At 44.0% G+C, this 27,854-nt stretch overlaps 1 protein-coding gene across 1 annotated transcript; it reads right to left on the reverse strand.

Moving 5' to 3' along the window:
• Positions 1-1,800: 1,800 nt before the first annotated feature.
• Positions 1,801-27,854, reverse strand: LOC124012795 (ceramide synthase-like). Its single transcript, XM_046326763.1, has 5 exons — positions 27,247-27,854; positions 14,764-14,850; positions 7,218-7,437; positions 4,769-4,864; positions 1,801-2,467 (listed from the first exon to the last, which is right to left on the reverse strand). Exons 1-5 carry the CDS (start codon positions 27,366-27,368, stop codon positions 2,123-2,125), a joined length of 870 nt encoding a protein of 289 aa, XP_046182719.1. The 5' UTR covers positions 27,369-27,854; the 3' UTR covers positions 1,801-2,122.

The following is a 27,854-nucleotide window of genomic DNA, read 5'->3' on the forward strand; positions in this document are numbered from 1 at the left end:
ACAGGGCGGTTGGAAGGCCTGACACGACCATCAAGGCCTGAATCACACAGTCTCCTCTGAACAGTGGATGTTGAGATGTCTGTTACTTGAACACTGTGAAACATTTATCTTGGTTACTACATGATTCCATATGTGTTATTTCATAGTTTTGTTGTCTTTACTATTATTCTACAATGTAGAAAATAGTAAAAATAAAGAAAAACCTGGAATGAGTAGGTGTCCAAACTTTTGACTGATATATATATTAAAATATATATTAAAATAACCTCTTATAAAGTTGGTTTTGAGGGATAAACTGGGAATTGATTGATATTATGATTGTCTGTTTCATATCGGCAAAGTAGTTAAAACGGTGTTAGTTCCACTTTAAATGGGATGCCCAGTGGTATACAAGCCCCTCCCATGTGGCCCCCAGACCCCTTTGCCAGAGGGCAGCATTGACCTAACAGAAGCACCCCTGACACCTTTTGCAGGAGGGCAAAATGTTTCTAACAGAAGCACCGGATCACCCACACCCGGCAAACTTGACCTCGAGTGACCGTAAAGTCTTGTCTCCACCCATTAAAAGCAGCTTCAGTTGTCGCTGTAGCAACCGAGCCAAACCCGGGACTAAACATCCTACCCCATTCCTTCTAATGCCGCTACAGCGCTCCCAGAGAAGTCCAAAAATGGTGGATAAATGAAGATAGTTCACTCAGGCCGTTTACCATATCATTTTTTTTCCAGTTCAGGTGTACTTAAGGGGGTGGCTCTCCCATAGACACCAATGTAATAGCAGCTGGGTCTGGTCTACCTCGTTCATGAACTTCCATTGAAACAGAAAAAATGAGGGAGTGGGATATCTCGCTTGCTCTTCCATCTCTGAGAAGTCCTGCGTGTGTAAACATACGGACTAATCTTTTGCTAAGCCTTCCCCTTTAGGCAGGTAGGTCACAGTACATAATATAGGCTCCTCCCCCTCTCTTGGGAGGGGTGGAGCTTGTGATGCCCCACCCCCTGTGTGATACTGAGGGGTGGGGCTTATAGACTTACTGTAAACAGACGCAGCAGGGCAGCACACAGAACTCTGTTGGGCCATAAACAACAAAGGAGGAAGACGGGAGCGCTGCAGGCGCACCGATTGGCCAATGGCAGCAGCCATAGAGACAGGCAAATGAGGAGAAAGGACAATGGGAGCTGTCAAAATGGATAAAGGAGTATGGGGTTCCACAACCCAATCACATTAAATGTTATTTTTGTGTAGCTATGCTGGTGCAAAGAGCTTGGAGCAAACATTTTTACTTCATTGTCTCCTTCAAATGTGGATGCTGACACCCGTACCTAGCTTAGTCTATCCCATCCCACCCCTCCAACCCACCCCTTGTCCCTCCACCCAGCCTTGTCACTATTTCTATCTGCATGCCGAGCCCCCTACCCGCTTCTCCTCCTTCCCCTCTGGTCTTTTAAAGATCAGGACTGGGTGGGTGGACAAACAATTCATAAAATGGGGATCTTCAAAACTTGACACTTAAAAATCCTTGACACCAAATAGAACAAATCAATCAATTCTACAGACACATTCATCTACACTGTAACAGACCCTCCAATCAGCAGATCTAGTAATAGAGGGGGGGCGAGGCTGGGGGAGTGACTCAATACTGCTCAGGTCACGTAATATGGGGGAAGAAGCAAGACCCCCCCCCCCCCCATCAAAAAAAGCCAGGAGTTCCATTCTCAGTCTTCTTCATATCCTTTTCGGAAACTCCACTGTAGCACTCCAAATATAACCCATGTCCAGTCCCTATAATCCAGAAAGGGGGGGTGGAACCCCAAAAAATATCTAAGGGGGGGTCAAAAATCATCATCAGTATCGCTTGGACTGGGCATGGGTGGAAGAGCAGTAGCTAGTGTAATCATAGTAGTAACAATAGTAGTAGAAGTAGTGATAATAGTAGTAGTAGTAGTAGTTGTTTTGGGGAGACTGTGGTAAGTAGCCATAGTGCCTTTGCAGTAGTAGTAGTAGTAGTAAGTAGTAAATAGTAGTCAATGGTGGTTCGTTTTTGTGTGACTCGAGCGCAGGTAGAGTAGAGAGAACAAGAAAGATCCGAGAGAGCGCAATGATGACAGCGTGAGCTCTCCAGCTCTAATGGTCTCCCTTGGGTTGGTTGTCCGTGAGGGAGGGGCTAGGTGGGGTCAGGGGGGAGGAGTCCTGGCTGCCGGCAGCAGCGGTGGCGTGACGCTGGCGCTGGTAGAGCCGCCAGCCCTTGCGGCAAAGCAGCACGAACCAGTAGACCTGCGGCGCCAGGATGCATAAGTTGCCCAGGTTGACCGACAGCGTCAGATGGAACGGCACGCCGTAGATCGGGATGCCGTAGTGGCGGCCGTAGACCCAGTACATGTAGGGAAAAAGGGCAATTCGACACAGGAAGAAGCTGAGCAGCACCATGCCCCCATTGGCCTTGTGGACCCAACAGTCCTGCAGACCCAGCTATGACAAACAAGAGGAGAGAAGGGAAGGATGTGTTGGGAAAATATTCAAAAGAGACAAAAAGAGAGAAAAGAGGTCAATATATGGTCAAACAGTGTTGAAATTCTAAGTGAGCAGAACATAAAGTGGGTTGGAATACCTGGGCCTGTTCAAATACTTTGAAAATGCATTCTTCCTTCCTTCCTTCCTTCCTTCCTTCCTTCCTTCCTTCCTTCCTTCCTTCCTTCCTTCCTTCCTTCCTCCTTTCCATGATGAAATTACTGATCTGACACGACCGAACTGGTGAACTCTATGATGTGGTGCCCATGGTGCCCATGCATAATGATAGATCAGTTGATACACCATTACAGGAAGGGAAGGATGCATTCTAACAGGGCCCACAAGTGACAGTGGCTCTGCAGTACCCAACCAGTCCACCAGAGGGAGCTGTGAGTAAAGACAGAGAGTGGCCCCAAAGATTTTTATAACTAAACCAAGATAGCCCACAGCCTGCCATAGTGGGCAAAACAAGCATGGAGGGGGTCAGAGCCAAGCACAAGCTAGCGAGATCCTATTGGTGCGTTCTAGCATAATCTGCATAATTCCGTTAGGGAACGCCTACTCTGTGAAATGCACCTGTGCAATAACTCAATTTGCCTTTGCACTCCTTCTAAACAATGCAAATTTGTCAAACTTTTGCAAAGGCTTAAGTTTACAAACCTAGTCCACTCTGTTTATAACAGATTCTAGTTTTGGGAACAGCAAACTGTATTGAGATCAAATGTTTCATTGATGAGAAAATGTGCAGAATTTCATCCAAAATCCATCTCCTTCATCTTCTCCAACTGCCGGCCACTGGGCTTCCTCTTCTCACTACCATATGGTAGTGAGTGGGAACGCCAACCGGATGCTTCACATTTAAACATCCAGTGAAATATCTGTCTCATTGTTCTATCTGTGGCGGGCGGCCCTACAGACTGAAGAGACAGATGTCAGCAGAAAGGGAGCTGGAGGCCAAGAGGACTGCCTGCTCACTGCTCTGCTTTTTTTGTGATACACACATACCAATAGTGTGCATTTAGTGAGTGGCTGTACGAATAGAAGTACATTCACTACATGACCAAAAGTATATGGACACCTGCTCGTCGAACATCTCATTGGGCATGAATATGGAGTTGGTCCCCCATTTGCTGCTATAACAGCCTCCACTCTTCTGGGAAGGCTTTCCACTAAATGTTGGAACATTGCTGCGGGGACATGCTTCCGTTCAGCCACAAGAGCATTATTGAGATTGGGCATTGATGTTGGGTGATTAGGCCTTGCTAGCAGTCGGGGTTCCAATTCATCCCAACGATGTTTGATGGGGTTGAAGTCAGGGATCTGTGCAGGCAAGTCAAGTTCTTCCACACCGATCACGACAAACCATTTCTTTATGAATCTCGTTTGGTGTACGCGGGCATTGTCCTGCTGAAAAAAACGTTACCACAAAGTTGAAAGCACAGAATCGTCTAGAATGTAATTGTATGCTCTAGCGTTAAGATTTCCCTTCACTGGAACTAAGGGGCCTAGGCCGAACCATGAAAAACAGCCCCAGACCATTATTCCTCCTCCACCAAACTTTACAGTTGGCAGTATACATTCGGGCAGATAGCGTTCTCCTAGCATCCGCCAAACCCAGATTCGTCCGTCGGACTGCCAGATGGTGAAGCATGATTCATCACTCCAGAGAACGCTTTTCCACTGATCCAGAGTCCAATGGCGGCGAGCTTTACACCACTCCAGCCGACGCTTGGCATTGCGCATGGTGATCTTAAGGCTTGTGTGCGGCTGCTCGGCCATGGAGACCCATTTTATGAAGCTCCCTACAACAGCTCGTGCTGACGTTGCTTCCAGAGGCAGTTTGGAACTCGGTAGTAAGTGTTGCAACCGAGAACAGATTATTTTTACACACTTCAGCACTCAGTAGTCCCGTTCTGTGAGCTTGTGTGGCCTACCACTTGAGCGGTTTTTGCTCTTAGACATTTCTACTTCACAATAACAGCACTTACAGTTGACCGGTGCAGCTCTAGCAAAGCAGAAATTTGACAAACTGACTTGTTGGAAAGGTGGCATCCTATGACGGTGACATGTTGAAAGTCACTGAGATCTTCAGTAAGGCCATTCTACAGCCAATGTTTGTCTATGGAGACTGCATGCCTGTGTGCTTGTTTTTATACACTTGTCAGCAACGGGTGTGGCTGAAATAGCCGAATTCACTCATTTGAAGGGTGTCTCATACTTGTGTGTATATAGCGTATCTATACATTGTTAGGTGTGTGTCACCTGGATGAGGATCTTCCCTAAGGAGACGAAGGGCGTGCTGAGCTCTGTGAGAAACAGGCAGCCAATGAAGTAGTCTCCCTGGTCCCTCCTGAAGAACTGAAAAGGCACAGGGAGGGAGATGACACACTGTTACTAGTCTGATACAACACACACACACACACACACACCACACACCACACACCACACACCACACACCACACACCACACACACACACACACACACACACAACCCCCCCAGTACTTTTAGAACAGAAAGGACTTGAGGAATGGATTGTCCCTATGGCTGCACATACAAAAACAGGAGTCAGGACCCGGCTCAATAACACAAACAATAAGAAACACTCGTATTTCATTGTAAGAGGTTTCTGTTGAGTACACTAATGAATTTTTATTTATTTATTTATTTTTATTTTACCTTTATTTAACCAGGCAAGTCAGTTAAGAACAGATTCTTATTTTCAATGACGGCCTGGGAACAGTGGGTTAACTGCCTGTTCAGGGGCAGAACGACAGATTTGTACCTTGTCAGCTCGGGGGTTTGAACTCGCAACCTTCCGGTTACTAGTCCAACGCTCTAACCACTAGGCTACACTGCCGCCCCGCCCCGCCCCGAATACGAGCCAGACTTATGCCATGAGCCCAGTCAGTATGGGAAGAGAATGGATCACTAAGAGTAAACATAAGGAGGAGTGTATTGATGGAAGCTGCAGACAAGGATGCCAAACAGAGAGGGCTCTGTGTGTGTTTTGTGTGTGTGTGTTAGATATGGCTGTGCGTGTGCGTGTCTGTGTGTGTTAGATATGGCTGTGCGTGTGCGTGTCTGTGTGTGTGTGTGTATGTGAGACATGGCTGTGTGTGTGTGTGCGTGCGTGCGTTGATGAATAAACCAGTAGCATGCGGGTGCAAAGGGTAAGACACAAACTCTGCCATCTGCCCAATGGAAGGATGACCTGCAGCACACACTGCTGCTATGTAACACTACACCTACCTACCCGCTGGACCAGGCCTCTGTGTGTGTGTGTGTGTGTGTGTGTGTGTGTGTGTGTGTGTGTGTGTGTGTGTGTGTGTGTGTGTGTGTGTGTGTGTGTGTGTGTGTGTGTGTGTGTGTGTGTGTGTGTGTGTGTGTGTGTGTGTGTGTGTGTGCGTGCGTGCGTGCGTGCGTGCGTGCGTGTGTGTGTAATACATGTCAGTGTGTGTTACCTGCGTGTGTGGGAGGAGAACAAAGCAGGGAGCGAGGGAAGAGGAGGAAGAGAGGAGGATTACAGTAGCTGGAGCCTGAATAATGGAGGGGGGTAAGGTGATCTCATATCACCATTGACAGCCACTGCAAACACAGGGGTCAGGTTTCCAAAGCACCTGGCCTCCTCGCTACATGAAATGGACGCTAACACGATCTGTGTGTGTGTGTGTCTGTGTAGGTAGGTTCACTGTTGATTACTGTATTATGCAGTCATCTGTCGTTATGCGGCTATTAGCTAGCGTTCGACTGAAAATGCTGTGGAGGGGAAGACTGAAGACGGCAAACTAATAGAAGGAAAATATCAGCTAGTCTCTACCTCTTGTATCATTGTCAAAGCACTTGTCAAATAGGGTTAGTGCCATATCTCTCTTAGCCTCTCCCTCCATCATTCACTCATCCCTTTTCTCTCCCCTCTTTTGACCCTCCCTCTCATCAATGTCAGGAAGCAGAATGGTCAACAGGGTATCCCCGTCTTCCCCCTTCCTTCCCTCCCTCTCTCTATATTCTCTCTCACCAGACTGATGAGCAGCACAATGGTCAGAAGGCCCATGTCACTTTATCACTCACTCACCCTCCTCTCATCTCCCTCCCCTCCTCCTCTCCCACGTCTCCCCTCCTCCTCTCCCACGTTTCCCCTCCTCCTCTCCCACATCTCCCCTCCTCCTCTCCCACATCTCCCCTCCTCCTCTCCCACATCTCCCCTCCTCCTCTCCCACATCTCCCCTCCTCCTCTCCCACATCTCCCCTCCTCCTCTTGTCAGTGGCAGGCAGCAGAATGTTCAGCAGGGCATTAAAATCTCCCCGTTTTTCTGGCCTCAGAGAGAGTCTGTGTGTGTGTGTGTTACTGACCAGGGTGATGGGCAGAGACAGGGACAAGAGAGGCATGAGACTGAGGCCAGAGAGAGTCTGTGTGTGCGTGTGTGTGTGTCTGTGTCTGTGTGTGATTTGTCAAATAAAATATAAAAACAAAAGAACACGATCAATATGATTCCCTTCTTTGTAATTTTTGTTAATTGCAAATGTACATGATGATTTTTATTATTGGACACGTTCAGTGTGTGTGTGTGTGTGTGTGTGTGTGTGTGTGTGTGTGTGTGTGTGATTTGTGTGTTTTGTGTGTGTGTGTGTGTGTGTGTGTGTGTGTGTGTGTGTGTGTGTGTGTGTGTGTGTGTGTGTGTGTGTGTGTGTGTGTGTGTGTGTGTTACTGACCAGGGTGACGGGCAGCAAGATGGTGAGCAGGGCGATGTGGTGGAGCACCAGTAGGAACTCGCGGCGGACAAACGAGTTGACCGTGGTCAGCGAGTGCTCCTTGTACTCCTCGTGGCCCTTGACCCGGAAGCGGTAGTAGTGGCTCAGGTACATGGCATAGATATCGTATGTCATGTAGGGCACGCCGTACCAGATGACAAAGTAGGTGGCCAGCCAGTACCTGAGAGAGAGGGAGGGAAACAAGCGTTTCTTACTGGACGCGTTCAGGTTAGTCCCTCCCCGTTTTGGCTGTTTGCTTTTGTTTGGTTCCTAGTGAATACAACCCAAGGTCATGTTCATTAGTGACTTCAGATTGTCCCTCCACATTATGGCCCTTTTGGTTCCGTATGTTCCTCGTGATTAAGACCTAGTGTGGGTGTGTTAAGCCAGTCACATATGTAAAAAGCACAACAGGAGAAAGTGGGAGCTGGCGTTCTACATATGCAATCCACTACTACATGTTAGCCATCAGCTATCTAATAATGGCTTTCTGACAGAAGTCAAAGAGCTCTGGATGAGTTCTGTACAGTTGTCATTTTTTCCCTGTGTTGCTATTAGCATTTACACATGCTGCTCTTCCTTCAAAGAAGCATGCATCAAAACTTTATTCATTTGTACAATTTATCTCATTCACTTTTGCTTGTAAAATGTCCACTCACCGAAAATTACATTCGGTAGCTACTTGCTATGCTTATATAACTTTATGATCTGGATTTTCCTGTCTTTGCAATTAGTTTGTTTGTTTTCGCTTGTTAGCATTTAGCTAACAGCGTCTATGCGATTTTGCTATTAGTTTGTGCAATTTTTTTCAGGATTCTGGTAAAAGAGGCCCAATGGGATTTATTTTCTTCTTTAGCGCCCCCTTGTGTGCTATGTCGGTAATACTGTAAATCCCGGTATGAGAGAAGGTCGGTATGACTATAGGAAAATCTGTATACCACCAAAGCCTATAGTTTACCCCCAACAACAACTGCTCCCGGGTGCCGATGATGTCGATGTCGAATAACGCAGCCCCCTCCACCTCTCCGATTCAGAGGTGCTGGATTAAATGTGGAAGACACATTTTGGTTGAATGCATTCAGTTGTGCACCTGACTAGGTATTGCCTTTCCATTTCCCAGATTCTTTCTGTGTGTATGGGGAGTGAGAAGTCTTGAGGAAGTTTCATCCTGTGTTTCTGTTGATACAGCATTACACATTTTCCTGTGAAACTCATATGAGCAAGCAAGCACTCTCAGACACATGAGTGATCATGTACACAACAACAGGGCTATACAGGCAGCTAAGCTTATGGTGCAACTGTAATAAAGAAATGAAGAGCTTGGGAGTGAGCAGCACAGGAGCAGACTGCCCCTAATAAAAGCAGATTGATACTGGTTCATATCATGACCGGCCAGAACAGCGTTGGTGACCTTTGACCCCCTCAGTAGATTCAACCTTCACCCTGTATTATTTACATTTACATTTAAGTAATTTAGCAGACGCTCTTATCCAGAGCGACTTACAAATTGGTGCATTCACCTTATGACATCCAGTGGAACAGCCACTTTACAATATTGCAACTAAATCTTTTAAGGGGGGGGGGGTGAGAAGGATTACTTTATCCTATCCTAGGTATTCCTTAAAGAGGTGGGGTTTCAGGTGTCTCCGGAAGGTGGTGATTGACTCCGCTGTCCTGGCGTCGTGAGGGAGTTTGTTCCACCATTGGGGGGCCAGAGCAGCGAACAGTTTTGACTGGGCTGAGCGGGAACTGTACAGCCATGATGGCTTAACATGCCAGGAAGTGCTTAGGGTAAACTGGGTAGTAAAGCTAGTGAGTTTCTCTTGGTCCCAGAGTGGCTCAGTTGGTAAGAGAAGTGTGAGCCAAGTGGGCAAAAAGGTTTGTGGGTTCAATTCCCTCAGGGATCACATACATACAGTACCAGTCAAATGTTTGTACATACCTACTCATACAAGTGTTTTTCTTTGTTACTATTTGCTACATTGTGGAATCATGTAGTAACCAAAAAAGTGTTAAACAAATCAAAATATATTTTATATTTGAGATTCTTCAAAATAGACAACCTTTGCCTTGATGATAGCTTTGCACACTCTTGGAATTCTCTCAACCAGCTTCATGAGGTAGTCACCTGGAATGCATTTCAATTAACAGGTGTGCTTTGTTAAAAATGAATTTGTGGAATTTCTTTCCTTCTTAATGCGTTAATGCGTTTGAGCCAATCAGTTGTGTTGTGACAATGTAGGGGTGGTATAAAGAAGATAGCCCTATTTGGTAAAAGTCCAAGTCCATATTATGGCAAGAACAGCTAAAATAAGCAAAGAGAAACGACAGTCCATCATTACATTAAGACATGAAGGTCAGTCAATGTGGAACATTTTAAGAACTTTGAAAGCTCCTTCAAGTGCAGTCGCAAAAACCATCAAGCGCTATAATGAAATTGTCTCTCATGAGGAAAGGAAGACCTACATTTACCTCTGCTGCAAAGGATAAGTTCATTAGAGTTACCAACCTCAGAAATTGCAGCCCAAATAAATGCTTCAGAGTTCAAGCAACAGACACATCTCAACATCAACTGTTCAGAGAATACTGTGTAATTAAAGCCCTCATGGTCGATTAACAGCAAAGAAACCACTACTAAAGGACACCAATAAGAAGAAGCGATTTGCTTGGGCCAAGGAAAACAAGCAATGGACATTAGACTGGTGGAAATCTGACCTTTGGTCTGATGAGTCAAAATGTGAGATTTCTGTTTCAAACCACTGTCTTTGTAAGACGCAGAGTAGGTGAACGGATGATCTCTGCATGTGTAGTTCCCACCATGAAGTATGGAGGAGGTGTGGGGGTGCTTTGCTGGTGAGACTGTCTGGGATTGAAGCATGGCTACCACAGCATTCTCCATACCATCTGGTGTGCGCTTAGTGGGACTATCATTTGTTTTTCAACAGGACAATGACCCAACACACCTCCAGACTGTGTAAGGGCTATTTGACCAAGAAGGAGTGCTCCATCAGATGACCTGGCCTCCACAATCACCCAACCTCAACCCAATTGAGATGATTAATGATGAGTTGGACCGCAGAGTGAAGGATAAGCAGCCAACAAGTGCTCAGCATATGTGGGAACTCCTTCAAGACCGTTGGAAAAGCATTCCAGGTGAAGCTAGTTGAGAGAATGCCAAGAGCATTCAAAGCTGTCTTCGAGGCAAAGGGTGGCTACTTTGAAGTATCTAAAATATATTTTGATTTGTTTAATACTTTTTTTTGGTTACTACATGATTCCATATGTGTTATTTCATAGTTTTGATGTCTTCACTATTATTCTACAATGTAGAAAATAATCAAAATAATGAAAAACCCTTGAATGAGTAGGTGTGTCCAAACTTTTGACTGGTATGGTTACAAAATATTTATTCAGTGAATTCACTGTACTGTAAGTTTCTTTGGATAAAAGTGTCTGTTTAGTGTTTGTGGCAATTATTTTATAACATTAACTCCAGCTATATGTAGGAATGTAGCAATGTATAGACTGAAACACGACACACCACGTAGAACAATTAGCTCAGTTGATTAGAGCACATTAGTTGTTGTTACTAACCCTCTGCTGGTCCCTCCCATGCCAGCAGTGAGTCTATTGGAAGAAGAGTGTGTGTGTGTGTGTGTGTGTGTGTGTGTGTGTGTGTGTGTGTGTGTGTGTGTGTGTGTGTGTGTGTGTGTGTGTGTGTGTGTGTGTGTGTGTGTGTGTGTGTGTGTGTGTGTGTGTGTGTGTGTGTGTGTGTGTGTGTGTGTGTGTGTGTGTGTGTGTGTGTGTGTCTGCCTGTCTAAGCTAAATGACAAGGATAACACAAACAGTCTATCCTCCTTGCACCGTGGCTCTGTGTGTTGCAATGTTACAGGCTGGCGACTCGCGCGCCTGCTCTGCGCTATGCTGTTGGGGAATTAAGCCCAGGGGGGTGGGGGGGGTTGGGGGGATTAGCAGAGCACTGATGCTGGGTTAGGTCAGGAGGAAGAAAGGACATTGCACTGACTGAGGCTGGGCCATGGTCAGAGGCATCCCGGGCTATGACAACTGACTGGCTGGATTACACTGACTATTAGCATTAGCAGTAGTGTTAGTATTAGCCAAGCAGCACTGCCCAAGCCAAGATAGAGATACAGGGATAAGGATCCTAAGCTACACTAGAACACACAGCAACCTGCTACTTGCAGACTGAGCATATGGCCATCAGACAGAGATACATTATTAGCATCAGCTAGGTAGCACTGGCCAGGTCAAGGATACAGATAGTAAGCTAAAGCTATGCTGTTGACTGCCACTGACTGACTGAGCAGGTGGCCATCTGACTCAGGATAGAGGGGTTCAGGGCCTAAATGAACCTTTTGGTCCACCAGCCACTGTGGCAGGTAGATAAAAAAATATTCCAGCCACTCAGATGTTTAACTAGCCAAAATATTGTTGCTCCATAATTATATCACAAAAACACAAACAGATGCTTCGTAATGTTTCTAAAACAATAAATGTATTAGTAAGAGGTAATGTGGTATATTGCTCAATTTCCTTGAAAAATAATTGTGACCGGTGTCTATTAACGAAAATATCAGAGAAAAAATGTTCAGCTGTTCCTTTAAGGGCTGGATGTTATTGTGGTATCGGGCCACTCAGTCCTGTCATGCTTGTCTGGGTGTGTGAGATTTGGAATCTGACTAGGGTGTCTCTTCGCTATCAGTTGAAGCAGCAGACAAACTAACGTTGAAAAACAACCGAGTTTGTGAAAAAAACAATGCAAATGGCCAAGAACCACGAGGACAGCCTCACTTTGTAGACTTTTGAGTAAATTAGACCAACTGTTATGCCTGTGTGCAGAGCCTACAAAAATGAATCTATCAGCACTTCACTCATTGCGCACAGTTCCCCTGCCAGGCAGTGTTTCTGTGTGAGGTGAAATATGGGATTTATATTTATTTTGTGCAATCAGCAGCTATAAAACAAAACAGCAGAAATACTCATGTGCTCATACTTGACTTTTGACAATTTTATTTGAGAATGTAATACTATCATTAATGTAATGCTATCATTACTGTAATGCTATTACTAGCCTGTTCAACCTCTCTTTGTCATGTTTTGTCTTATATTGTCTTGTCATTTTGCTTTTCCCTCTGTTCGTTTTCCCCCTGCTGGTCTTTTTAGGTTCGTTCCCCTTTTTCTCTCTCCCTTCCTCTCTCTCTTCTCTCTATCGTTCCGTTCCTGCTCCCAGCTGTTCCTATTCCCCTAATCAATCATTTAGTCTTCCCACACCTGTTCCCTATCTTTTTCCCTGATTAGAGTCCCTATTTCTCCCCTTGTTTTCCGTTTCTGCCCTGTCGGATCCTTGTCTATTGTTCACCGTGCTGTGTCTGTGTATCGCCCTGTCGTGTCGTGTTTCCCTCAGATGCTGCGTGGTGAGCAGGTGTCTGAGTCTGCTACGTTCAAGTGCCTTCCCGAGGCAACCTGCAGTTCATGATCGAGTCTCCAGTCTGTTCTCGTCATTACGAGTGGAATTGTGCTTTATGATTGTATATTTACTTTACTGGATTAAAGACTCTGTTTTCGCCAAGTCGCTTTTGGGTCCTCATTCACCTGCATAACACTCTTTCGTATCATCTGAGATTCACAAAAATTGTAAAGCTGCCGCGATCATCCCCCTCTTCAAAAGGGGGAGACACTCTAGACCCAAACTGCTACAGACCTATATCTATCCTACCCCGCCTTTCTAAGGTCTTCGAAAGTCAAGTTAACAAACAGATTACCGACCATTTCGAATCCCACCATACCTTCTCTACTATGCAATTTATGCAACATTCTTATCAACATTCTTATCAAATGACTGCCTCGCCTGGTTCACCAACTACTTCTCTGATAGAGTTCAGTGTGTCAAATCGAAGGGCCTGTCTGGACCTCTTTATAGGGGTGCCACAGGGTTCAATTCTCGGGCCGACTCTCTTCTCTGTATACCTCAATGATGTTTATTTATTTGTTTCTGTACAGCACTTTGAGATATCAGCTGATGTACGAAGGGCTATATAAATACATTTGATTTGATTTTTGATTTGATGTCGCTCTTGCTTCTGGTGATTCTCTGATCCACTTCTACGCAGACGATACCATTCTGTATACTTCTGGCCCTTCTTTGGATACTGTGTTAATGAACCTCCAGGCGAGCTTCAATGCCATACAACACTCCTTCCGTGGCCTCCATCTGCTCTTAAATGCAAGTAAACTAAATGCATGCTCTTCAACCGATCGCTGCCCGCACATGCCCACACGTCCAACATCACTACTCTGGATGGTTCTGACTTAGAATATGTGGACAACTACAAATACCTAGGTGTCTGGTTAGACTGTGAACTCTCCTTCCAGACTCACATTAAGCATCTCCAATCCAAAATTAAATCTAGAATCGGCTTCCTATTTCGCAACAAAGCATCCTTCACTCATGCTGCCAAACTTACCCTCGTAAAACTGACCACCCTACTGATCCTCGACTTTAGCGATGTCATCTACAAAATAGCCTCCAACACTCTACTCAACAAATTGGATGCAGTCTATCACAGTGCCATCCGTTTTGTCACCAAAGCCCCATATACTACCCACCATTGCAACCTGTACACTCTCGTTGGCTGGCCCTCGCTTCATACTCGTCGCCAAACCCACTGGCTCCAGGTCATCTACAAGTCTCTGCTAGGTAAAGCCCCGCCTTATCTCAGCTCGCTGGTCACCATAGCAGCACCCACACGTAGCACACGTTCCAGCAGGTATATCTCACTAGTCACCCCCAAAGCCAATTCCTACTTTGGCCGCCTTTCCTTCCAGTTCTCTGCTGCCAATGACTGGAACGAACTGCAAAAATCACTGAAGCTGGATACTCATATCTCCCTCACTAGCTTTAAGCACCAGCTGGCAGAGCAGCTCACAGATCACTGCACCTGTACATAGCCCATCTGTAATATAGCCCATCCAACTACCTCATCCCCATACTGTATTTATTTATCTTGCTACTTTGCACCCCAAAGGTATCTCTACTTGGACATTCATCTTCTGCACATCAATCACTCCAGTGTTTAATTGATGTGTTGTAATTACTTCGCCACCATGGCCTATTTATTGCCTTACCTCCCTTATCTTACCTCATTTGCAGACACTGTAAATAGATTATTTTCCTACTGTATTATTGACTGTAAGTTTGTTTATTCCATGTGTAAATCTGTGTTGCTGTATGTGTCAAACTGCTTTGCTTTATTCTTGGCCAGGTCGCAGTTGTGAATGAGAACTTGTTCTCAACTAGCCTACCTGGTTAAATAAACGTGAAATAAATTAATTTAATTAAATCACTGTAGAGCCCTGCAAACTGACCACCTGCCAACGTGGCTGGTGAAATAGACATTCTTACCTGCCAATACCTAAATCTACCCACATTTGGCGGGTGGGGGTTGTTAATTTTGTGCTTGTTCCAGTCTGTGAGTGGCTGTCCTACCTGTCAGTCATGACGTTACCGCTGCACGCCGACACCACGATGACTCCCGCCGTGGTGGCCATGATGGCGTGGATGGAGGACACCAGCCTGAGAAAAAGGAGAGACATTTTTCAAACACGCAATTAAGACAACTAGAAATGTGAAGTTTCAGGAGAAACCGTCGGTTCACTACTATAATTACCAGCTTGCATTAATAATACCAGTTGCATTAATAATAACAGTTAGCAGAATGTCAATGACCAGAAACAGTATTTACAGGCAATACAATCATATGAAAAGCTGTCAACTTTTTTATCAATGTATGTTAGATTTCAAGAAGAGTCAAGAAAATCATAGGGAGAGCAGAACTAGACAGCATCATCATACTCTCCATTTTCTAAAGGAAGTATGTCGCTTCACAAGTTGCAAATAGACAGAGTATAATTTTTCTTCAGGCAAATTAAGGATGTAAGCATTTTACCCAGGGTAGGCTACTCCATATCCTGTCTCACAAGCATTTATTATGGCAGGCTAATAGAAAGTCCATTTTATCAGTTTACTGTTTCATTTGATCTTGAACTGCAAACCTTTATTAACTACGTTATTGATTGGGGTGCAATTCACATGTAGCATAATGGAATACTCAGTTTCATTGTAGTTTCACTTCTCCCTTTCTTTCTGGACCTGCCTTCATTGAAACTGTTTGCACCCCATGTCTGTAATGTGGGATGTCAGGCAAAATGTCAGCAATTGGCTCACATTCACAGGTGTTGCAACAAATGAAGATTTTTTTTTTTTTAAGTATTCCATTTTAGAATTATAATTCAAAATCACATCTTGAATTGGGTGACCTCAGTTCGAATTGACCCCAACCGTACAAATCTTTTGACCCAATCTTTAGACAAAAGCTAAACCAGACAATCATTTCTTAGAGGACACCGATTGTACAGGCTACTTTCTAGACCTGGGGGTCCGCAAAGGTACTGCAGGGGGTCCACGGCCAGATCAGTGCATTCGGAAAGTATTTAGAATCTTGGTTTTTTCCACTTTGTTACGTTACAGCCTTGTTCAAAATGGATTCAATTGTTTATTTTCCTCATCAATCTGCACACAACACCCCATAATGAAAAACAATTTTTTATTTTGCACATTTATAAAAAATTGAAATTGAAATATCACATCTACATGAGTTTTCAGACCCTTGTTGAAGCACCTTTGGCAGCGATTACAGCCTCGCGACTTCTTGGGTATGACACTACAAGCTTGGCACGCCTGTATTTGGGGTGTTTCTCCCATTCTTCTCTGCAGATCCCCTTAAGCTCTGTCAGGTTGGATGGGGAGTGACGGTGCACAGCTATTTTCAGGTCTCCCTGGCTGGGCCACTCAAGGACATGAAGTGAATTGTCCCAAAGCGACTCCTGCGTTGTCTTGGCTGTTTGCTTAGGGTTGTTGTCCTGTTGGAAGGTGAACCTTGCCCTAGTCTGAGGTCCTGAGCACTCTGGAGCAGGTTTTCATCAAGGATCTCTGTACTTTGCTCCGTTCGTCTTTCCCTCGATCCTGACTAGTCTCCCAGTCCCTGCTGCTGAAAAACTTTCCCACAGCATGATGCTGCCAACACCATGCTTCTCCGTAGGGATGGTGCCAGGTTTTCTCCAGACGTGACACTTGGCATTCAGGCCAAAGAGTGGTTTCATCAGACCAGAGAATCTTGTTTCTCATAGTGTGAGAGACCTTCAGGTGCCTTTTGGCAAACTCCAAGCAGGCTGTCATGTGCCTTTTACTGAGGTGTTGCTTCTGTCTGGCCACTCTACCATAAAGGCCTGATTGGTGGAGTGCTGCAGAGATGGCACCACTATGGGCCCTAGTCAAAAGTAGTACACTATAGGGAATAGCGTGCAATTTCAGACACCGGAATGGAGTTCCCCTTTAAAATGTGGAAAAATGGCTTGTTCAACCAGGCACTTCCACCTCCCAGCTTAGTTTGACAGATCTTGGCACCTCTGGCAATAAGCAGCTCTGAAATATTACGGAAATCTCATTAATTCGCCCTTACCACAGCCCCTCGCTATTTACGCCTTTTATGCATTGCACGATTTCCAAAAGATTAAAGGGGTGATTCTATTTAGCAGTACAATGGAGTCTCTCAGTCCAGGCTAGGTCAGAGGGAGGGAGGGAGAGAGAAGGCACACACACACAGAGCTGTTTCCTCCGGAGGCCCGCCACCCTTCTCCACGGGAACGCAGGCTGTCGTGATGACGACAGTGGTTATGTGACCCTACCAGCCCGTAGCTGGATAAGACTACCAACCTCCCCTCCTCCCTTTCACCATCCCCCCCCTGCCTTCCTCCACCCCTACTGCCCTCCATACACCCCCCCCCCCTGTTTTTACCTCCACGCCTCACTGCCTCCTCGGGCTGCACACTCTGTCACGAGACCTAGATTTTCAAAACCCACAATTGTGTCCTCCCTTTAAAGGACTTGAGGGGGGAAGAGAGGGAGGTGGGTTGCCATATTTTGTCATGTTTCCCTTTCTTCCCTAACCGTGGCTTCCTTTTCCCAGAACAGAGTCGGTCGGTCTTCCTTTTCTTTCTTTATGGCTACTGTGTGTGGCAGGGCCACGTTTTGAAGACTACCCTCTCGCTCTCTCTCCCTTCTGCCCTCTCTGAGTCAGGAGCAGTGTTTTTCTCCTCCTATGGTTAATGGTGTGTGTAATTTAGAGCAGCACAGTGCACTGGTGCCTGCCCGGGCCGACCGGGAAAAGAGTGCAGAGTGAGAGGAAAAGAGCAAACAGAGCAATACTCATTAACTTCTTGGTGACTAGGGGGCAGTACTGAGTATCTTGGATGAATAAGGTGCCAAGAGTAAACTGCCTGCTACTCAGCCATAAAATCTATAATATGCATATAATTAGTATATTTGGATAGAAAACACTATGACGTTTCTAAAACTGTTTGAATGATGTCTGTGAGTAATGAAAACAATGTACTGAGCAAATGTCAAATTGGCTTTTTACCAAATTACCGTACAACAGACCATGTATTCACCCTGCACACCCTAATTGACAACCAAACAAACCAAAACAAAGGCAAAGTCTTCTCATGCTTTGTTGATTTCAAAAAAGCCTTCGACTCAATCTGGCATGAGGGTCTGCTATACAAACTGATGGAAAGTGGTGTTGGGGGGTAAAACATATGACATTATAAAATCCATGTACACAAACAACAAGTGTGCGGTTAAAATTGGCAAAAAACACACATTTCTTCACACAGGGTCGTGGAGTTAGACAGGGATGCAGCTTAAGCCCCACCCTCTTCAACATATATATCAACGAATTGGCGCGGGCACTAGAAAAGTCTGCAGCACCCGGCCTCCCCCTGCTAGAATCCGAAGTCAAATGTCTGCTGTTTGCTGATGATCTGGTGCTTCTGTCACCAACCAAGGAGGGCCTACAGCAGCACCTAGATCTTATGCACAGATTCTGTCAGACCTGGGCCCTGACAGTAAATCTCAGTAAGACCAAAATAAAGGTGTTCCAAAAAAAGGTCCAGTCACCAGGACCACAAATTCAAATTCCATCTAGACACTGTTGCCCTAGAGCACACAAAAAACTATACATACCTTGGCCTAAACATCAGCGCCACAGGTAACTTCCACAAAGCTGTGAACGATCTGAGAGACAAGGCAAGAAGGGCATTCTATGCCATCAAAAGAAACATACATTTCAACATACCAATTAGGATTTGGCTAAAAATACTTGAATCAGTCATAGAGCCCATTGCCCTTTATGGTTGTGAGGTCTGGGGTCCGCTCACCAACCAAGACTTCACAAAATGGGACAAACACCAAATTGAGACTCTGCATGCAGAATTCTGCAAAAATATCCTCCGTGTACAACGTAAAACACCAAATAATGCATGCAGAGCAGAATTAGGCCGATCCCCACTAATTGTCAAAATCCAGAAAAGAGCCATTAAATTCTACAACCACATAAAAGGAAGCGATTCACAAACCTTCCATAACAAAGCCATCACCTACAGAGAGATGAACCTGGAGAAGAGTCCCCTAAGCAAACTGGTCCTGGGGCTCTGTTCACAAACACAAACACACCCTACAGAGCCCCAGGACAACAGCACAATTAGATCCAACCAAATCATGAGAAAACAAAAAGATAATTACTTAACACATTGGAAAGAATTAACAAAAAAACAGAGCAAACTAGAATGCTATTTGGCCCTACACAGAGAGTACACAGCGGCAGAATACCTGACCACTGTGACTGACCCAAAATTAAGGAAAGCTTTGACTATGTACAGACTCAGTGAGCATAGCCTTGCTATTGAGAAAGGCCGCCGTAGGCAGACATGGCTCTCAAGAGAAGACAGGCTATGTGCTCACTGCCCACAAAATGAGGTGGAAACTGAGCTGCACTTCCTAACCTCCTGCCCAATGTATGACCATATTAGAGATACATATTTCCCCCAGATCACACAGATCCACAAAGAATTCGAAAACAAATCCAATTTTGAAAAACTCCCATATCTACTGGGTGAAATTCCACAGTGTGCCATCACAGCAGCAAGATTTGTGACCTGTTGCCACGAGAAAAGGGCAACCAGTGAAGAACAAACACCATTGTAAATACAACCCATATTTATGCTTATTTATTTTATCTTGTGTCCTTTAACTATTTGTACATTGTATATATATATATATATATATATATATATAATATGACATTTGTAATGTCTTTACTGTTTTGAAACTTCTGTATGTGTAATGTTTACTGTTAATTTTTGTTGTTTTTAACCTTATATATTCACTTTGTATGTTGTCTACCTCACTTGCTTTGGCAATGTTAACACATGTTTCCCATGCCAATAAAGCCCTTGAATTGAATTGAGTATAACAGAACTCATATGGCAGGTGAAAACTGGAGAAAAAATCCAACCAGGAAGTGGGAAATCTGAGGTTGGTCATTTTTCAACTCATTCCCTATTGAAGATACAATGGGATATTGGTCATGTTGTACATCCTAAGGCATCCACTAGATATCAACAGTCTTTAGAAACTTGTTTGAGGCTTCTTATGTAAATGAGGGGCTCATAAGGGCTCTTTGAGTCAGTGGTGGAAATAGACAACAGGTGGAAATTATAGGCAATTAGCAAGACACCCCCAACAAAGGAGTGGTTCTGCAGGTGGTGACAACAGACCACTTCTCAGTTTTGAATGCTGGCGGTGCTTTCACTCTAGTGGTAGCATGAGACAGAGTCTACAACCCACACAAGTGGCTCAGGTAGTGCAGCTCATCCAGGATGGCACATCAATGCGAGCTGTGGCAAGAAGGTTTGCTGTGTCTGTCAGCGTAGTGTCCAGAGTATGGAGGCGCTACCAGGAGACAGGCCAGTACATCAGGAGACGTGGAGGAGGCCGTAGGATGGCAACAACCCAGCAGCAGGACCGCTATCTCCGCCTTTGTGCAAGGAGGAGCAGGAGGAGCACTGCCAGAGCCCTGCAAAATGACCTCCAGCAGGCCACAAATGTGCATGTGTCTGCTCAAATGGTCAGAAACAGACTCCATGAGGGTGGTGTGAGGGCCCAACGTCCACAGGTGGGGGATGTGCTTACAGCCCAACACCGTGCAGGACGTTTGGCATTTGCCAGAGAACACCAAGATTGGCCAAAGCCCTTGCTTGGAACTCTACTTCGCCAGACTGCCAAGAATCCTGACCTCATTCAGGCCAAGGTGGCGAGACAGTAGTGATGACACCATAGGCCTTGTTGATCTCTGCACCAGACAGGATGCTCTTGCCAGCATACTTGGGGTCTTACATGTACGCTGCGGCATGTATGGGCTTCAGGCAGAAGTCTTCACACTTTTTGATGCATTTCAGAACTGTAGTTTCCTCTGCTTTGAGCAACAGTGAAGTGGGCAGGACAGAACGGATTTCTTCTCTTACATCTGCAAGCAGAGTCTGAACTCGAGGTCGATCGATTAATCAGCATTTTTGGACACATTATGGCCGATTACATTGCATTCCATGAGGAAACTGTGTGGCAGGCTGACCACCTGAGATATGTGAGTGCAGCAAGGAGCCAAGGTAAGTTGCTAGCTAGCATTAAACTCTATGATTTGATAATTGATAGAGCAGTCTGAGCGGTGGTAAGGGGCAGCAGGTTCGTAAGCATTCATTCAAACTATACTGCGTTTGCCAGCAGCTCTTAGCAGTGCTTGATTCACACGCTGTTAATGACTTCAAGCCTATCAACTCCTGAGATTAGGCTGACAATACTAAAGTGCCTATTAGAACATCCAATTGTCAAAGGTATATGAAATACAATGGTATAGAGAGAAATAGTCGACGCGTCATAATTCCTATAATAACTACAACCTAAAACTTAACTGGGAATGTTGAAGAACTGGGAATATTCAACCACCAGCTTTCATATGTTCTCATGTTCTGAGCAAGGAACTTAAACGTTAGCTTTTTTACATGGCACATATTGCACTTTTACTTTCTTCTCCATTACTGTGTTTTTGCATTATTTAAACCAAATTGAACATGTTTCATTATTTATTTGAGACTAAATATATTTTATTTATGTTTATATTAAGTTTAAAGTGTTCATTGTTCATTTCGTATTGTTGTAATTGTCATTATTACAAATAATATATATAAATAATAATATAAATGTTTTAAAAATATCATCCGATGAATCAGTATTGGCATTTTTTGGTCCTGCAATAATTGGCATCGGCATGAAAAATCATAATCGTTCGACCTCTAGTCTGAACATCAGACAGGATGGCATTGTCTCCCTCAATCCGTGCAATGGCTACTGCTATAGGTTTCAGGAGTTTCAGGCTGCTTTCCACTCTCTTCCAAAATACATCATCCAGGAGAATCCTCTTGATGTGGCTGTCCATATCGGTCCATATCGGCCATTTCTTGGAGAGACTCCTTCCCCTCCAGGAGACTGTCAAACATAATGACAACACCACCCCAATAAGTGTTGTTGGGCAGCTTCAATGTGGTGCACTTATTCTTCTCACTGTGCTTGGTGAGGTAGATTGCTGCTATAACTTGATGACCATTCACATACCTAACCATTTCCTTGGCTCTTTTGTTTTCAGTGCCATTATGTCCTTGAGGAGCAGATTCAATGCATGAGCAGCACAGCCAATGGGTGTGATGTGAGGGTAGGACTCCTCAACTTCAAACCAAGCAGCCTTCATGTTTGTAGCATTGTCTGTCACCAGTGCAAATACTTTCTGTGGTCCAAGGACAATGACGACTGCCTTCAGCTCATCTACAATATAGAGACCGGTGTGTCTGTTGTCCCTTGTGTCTGTGCTCTTATAGAATACTGGTTAAGGGGTGGAGATGATGTAGTTAATTATTCCTTGCCCACGAACGTTCGACCACCCATCAGAGATGAATGCAATACAGTCTGCTTTATGATTTGCTTGACCTTCACTTGAACTCTGTTGAACTCTGCCTCCAGCAAATGAGTAGATAAAGCATGTCTGGTTGGAGGGGTGTGTGCTGGGCGAAGAACATTCAGAAATCTTGTCCAATACACATTGCCTATGAGTATCAGAGGTGAACCAGTTGCATATACAGCTCAAGCAAGACATTCATCAGCATTTCTCTGACTATGATCCTCCATTGAGTCAAAAAAACTTCTGATTCCAGGAGAACCATGAGCTGTTACTATCGATAAAGTGTCTGATTCATAATTTTCACCTCGAATAGAAGTAGAGGGACTTTTGTCAGAGGTTGCTTGTTGTGAGTGCTGAGGGAACTTTATGCACTTGGCCAGATGATTCTGCATCTTTGTTGCATTCTTCACATGTGATTTGGCACAGTATTTGCAAATGTACACAGCTTTTCCTTCTACATTAGCGGCAGTAAATGTCTCCACACATCAGATAGTGCCCGTGGCATTTTCCTGTAAAGATTAGGGGAAAAAAAGAGTTTAAAAAACAACAAATACAATTCCATGTACAGATAAATAGTTAAGCAGTTAGATTAAACAACTCCTTAAGATACATGTTTAATTTTAAAACATTTATGTAAACAGGTGAATTAACACTCAGTTAGGAGTTTCAAGCAAGCTAAAAATCCACATGATAGCAAAAACTAACTAGCAGAAATTGTTAACAAGTTATAAATTATTTAAACACACTTTGCCTTAGGCTACTATTTATTAGTTAACAAAATATCATGTATGTCCCATAAAATATATTCACCCCACCCAATATTGTAATCAAAACTTACCAGAAAGCATGTAGGCCTTGGCTCAGACAGTGTGGTAGTGTGGGCTCTATAGCATCTCATTAGTGTGTAAGATCTTGAGAATCAGCTGTACATGTGATGGAAGAGCGCACTACACATGTGATGGAAGAATGTACTGTGTATGCAGAGGATTGCAATTCCATTGAATTGGGGATAATGTAACCAAAATATGCCACAAGACCTAGAATTACCTTGTGTATCCCATAAAAAACATTCACTGTTATAAGCTAGCTTTTTTGATGAATTTAAGCAACATTCCCCAAATTCCCGAGCTTAACTTCCCATGGACAATTTTTGATTTTCTTTTTTAAATTTACCAGAAAGTTTCCTACCCTTTGCAACCCTACATGTGACTAATACAATTTGATTTGACATCTTGTAATGAATAATGTGGATATTGAGCAAGTTGAGGAGAATAAACTGCTTGGAGTAACTCAGGATTGTAAACTGCCATGGTCAAAACATACTGAAACAACAGTAGCTAGGATGGGGAGAAGTCTGTCTATAATAAAGCGATGCTCTGCCTTCTTAACAGCACTAACACGGCAGGTCCTACCGGCCCTAGTTTTGTCGCACCAGGACTACTGTTCAGTCGTGTGGTCAGGTGCCACAAAAAGGACTTAGGAAAATTGCAATTGGCTCAGAACAGGGCAGCACGGCTGGCCCTTGGATGTACACAGAGAGCTAACAATAATATGCATGTCAATCTCTCCTGGCTGAAAGTGGAAGAGAGCTTGACTTCTTCACTACTTGTATTTGTGAGAGGTATTGACATGTTGAATGCACCGAGCTGTATGTTTTAACTACTGGCAGCTCGGACACCCATGCATACACCACAAGACATGCCACCAGAGGTCTCTTCACAGTCCCCAAATCCAGAACAGAAAATGGGGGGTGCACAGTACTACATAGAGCCATGGCTACACGGAACTCTATTCCACATCAAGTAACCCATGCAAGAAGTAAAATTGTATTTAAAAAACCTTACAGAACAGCAGGGACAGTGAAGCCACACAAACAAAGACACATGCATTCAAACACACAATAACAAACACACTATACACACACATGTACACATGGATTTTGTGTTACAGATGCTATGTAGTAGTAGAGTAAAGGCCTGAGGGCACACACTTAATATATTGTGAAATCAGTTATGAATGTATTGTAATGTTTTTCAAATGTATAACTGCCTTAATTTTGCTGGACCCCAGGACCCCATCCATGGAAATTACTGGTACAAGAAAAATATGGTGGAAACTCCCTCTAGCATAGAATCATGCTTTAATTGTAAGTGGAGTACACAAGTCAAGTGCACACTTCAGGAAAATGTGGGATGCAGCCACACATTGAAAACTGACATTCACATAATAGCAGAAATGGGGCAGCTGAAAACCTTCTGGTGCAACGCTGTGACCATGTCTCTCTCCATCACTGTGGAGGAAACTATTCTCCAATCCAGATAAACTCAGTTCTTTTTAAACTGGGGCAAGGTCATGTCTTGCCTATAGGTACCCTGATGCTGTTGTATCATTGTGCCAAAAAATATCAAATGTGGAAATGGCCACATACAGCATGATTTTCAGATGGTTGGAGGAGCATGGGGCTCAAAATAGCTGAGCTGTGGGTTTGATTTAGGTATTGTATTAGCCAAATATAACCTAATGAATAAATGTCATAACAATATGTTTCTTTGGATTTAATTAGGCCTATATTACTACTGTGTTGGCCAATAGCCACATTCAATGACTATAGTAGGCTATATACACGGAGTGTACAAAACATTAGAAACACATTCCTAATATTGAGTTGCACCCCCTTTTGTGCTCAGAACAGTCTAAATTTGCCAGGGCATGGACTCCACAAGGTGTAGAAAGTGTTCCACAGAGATGCTGGCCATGTTGACTCTAATTCTTCCCACAGTTGTGTCAAGCTGGCTGGATGTCCTTGTGGTAGACCATTCTTGATACAAACGGGAAACTGTTAAGCGTGGAAAACCCAGAAGCATTGCAGTTCTTGACACAAACCAGTGTGCCCAGCACCTACTACTATACCCCATTCAAAGACACCTAAATATTTTGTCTTGCCCATTCACCCTCTGAATAGCACACATGCACAATCCATGTCTCAATTGTCTCAAGGCTTAAAAATCCTTATTTAACCTGTCCCCTCCCCTTCTACACTGATTGAAATGGATTTAACAAGTGTTCCAAAAGGGATCATAGCTTTCACCTGGATTCACCTAGTCTGTCATGGAAAGAGCAGGTGTTCTTAATGTTTTATATACACACAGGCCAGTTTATTAGGTACACCACCCAGTTCATGACAATGGATCGCATGTGGCATTCGCATGCTATATAAAGCAAGCAGACAGGCATCGAGGCATTGTTACTGTTCAATTGAACTTTGAGAGTGGTATGATGGTCGGTGCCAGGAACGCCAGATCCAGTGTCTAGGGTAAACAGAGAATGGTGCGACTAGGGTTGCACATGTTGGGGAATCCATTTAGTCCATTTAAATGTAGATGTTTTTTGCTTTGGATATATAGTTGAAGTCAGAAGTTTTTATTTATTTATTTAACCTTTATTTAACCAGGTAAGGTAGTTGAGAACAAGTTCTCATTTACAACAGCGACCTGGCCAAGATAAAGCAAAGCAGTGCGACACAAACAACATCACAGAGTTACACATGGAATAAACTAGCTTACAGTCAATAACACAATAGAAATAAATAAAGTGTATATACAGTGTGTGCAAATGGCGTGAGGTAAGGCAAAGAAAATAGGCCATAGTAGCGAAGTAATTACAATTTAGCAACTTACAAATCTGCCGTTTCCAGCTACAAAGTAATTTATAACATTAACAATGTCTACACTGTATTTCTGATCAATTTTATGCTATTTTAAATGGACTTTTGCTTTTCTTTCAAAAACAAGGACATTTCTAAGTGACCCCAAACTTTTGAACGGTAGTGTATATATATTGAAATGTATGTTTCATTGGATAAGCGTGTTGACATAATTACCATATTATAATTAATATGAGGCCTAGATTATTACATAAAGCATGGATTCGAACAGTGTGGGTACATGGGAATTAATTATCTGATGTTCTGTCATGGTGGTGGGCCTTGAAACCACCTGTGGGGGTGGCAGGTAGCCTAGTGGTTAGAGCGTTGGACTTGTGACCGAAAGGTTGCAAGATCTAATCCCTGCTCTGACATGGTTCAAATCAGTCTGGATTTAAACCAGGTTGTCTGTAGTGACGCCTTTAGCACTGAGATGCAGTGTCGGTAAAACACATCACTGGCTAAAATACCGCTAGAGATAGAACAACTCAAGCATCACATCCTGCAGCTTATCCAGACGACTGACCCACTGGCAATTCTAACAGGCAGGTAAAATAAATACAACACATACAGTTGCTGGCCAACAGATAGGAAAACAAAACGTATCCTATAGCGGTATTGCAGACAGATAACGTCCAAATTAATCTAAAGAAAACAACATCAACACACGGGCTGTGTGACAATGTAGCAAACTGGAGAGGCATTCAAACGGAGTTTACCGTGCTACTGAGAATGTAGCCCCTGGGGCATCCACACGTGTCCCAAAAAAATATGTTTTCCCCGTTAGATGAGCATTATTACAGAATTGATAAGAGCGTTATTAAAACCAAGCGATCCGCTCAGTATAGTTCAGCACTTAACATTGCATAACGCAGTAGCCACCACAGCGCTGGAGGTTGGCGGGGATTATCAACTGGAGTGACAGGGTTCCCAACTAGAGTGACAGGGTTCAAATGAACATTGAATTGACCCTCGCGCATGTGAGTGCGTAATTTTGACCAAAACGGAGCAATATTCCCAAGGTGTTAGTTATTATGTTGTAATTCACTGGGTTAGCCACCATTATAATAACGCTACTAACGCTACCTACAATAAGATTTTCGAGTACGACATGTAATGGCCATTAAGACAAATCAAATTTACAAATAAATAATATCTAATCTAATAATATATTTTAGCGCTGTTTGAAAGAGCAAATGTGGCTAATTCGTTTAAAACCTTGTGCCAAGCTCAAGACTCAATTTGTTTTATCAGCTTGCACGACCGTGCTAGTCAGCTAGCTAGCTAGCATAGCCTTAGGGCCAGCTACTGCTTGTCCAGGGTTAAACATATACCATAAAGAAAGGACATTAATAATTACCTCTCGCTGACCAGTACAACGTCGGCATCTGTCCACTGTTTGAAAATGGAAGGGAGTACTCTCCGAAAGATGAAGAAGAGACCGGGAAAAACTACGACGCCGCAAGCCAGCACTTGCAACATCCTTGCGTTGCACTTGTCCTGCTATCAAGCTAGCGACCTATCTATTATTATAATTTGGTTCGAGGGCTACTAAATGTATTTTACACACCGTGTTTTACACCGGTGACTGGGATTCGCCGTGTTTTCTAGACTGCATTGGTGCTCACGCCACAAGATCCAGTCACCGGTGACCGCTGCGTTTTTTCCCTTGCCTCAGCAGCACCACACTGTACGGTTACACAAAAACTAGCGGTGAAGGTACCCGGTGATTGATTGGTCTTCACTCCTGCCCTGGCGCAAAGCCGGTAACGTTAGCCAACACGCTAACTACATGCCGCGGAATACACATTAATTACGAGGTTTGAGATTATTCAACCAGCAAAAACATGCGCCCGGTAGTCCACGATGAATATCATAAATATGTGAATTAAACCGCGGAAAGGCAAGGTTCGACCTATGCTTCTTCGAGATGGGGTGCTATGCTGCTAACCATCAACGACTCGACAA

Source organism: Oncorhynchus gorbuscha, linkage group LG02 (genome assembly GCF_021184085.1).
Source record: "Oncorhynchus gorbuscha isolate QuinsamMale2020 ecotype Even-year linkage group LG02, OgorEven_v1.0, whole genome shotgun sequence".
NCBI classification, from domain to species: Eukaryota; Metazoa; Chordata; class Actinopteri; order Salmoniformes; family Salmonidae; genus Oncorhynchus; species Oncorhynchus gorbuscha.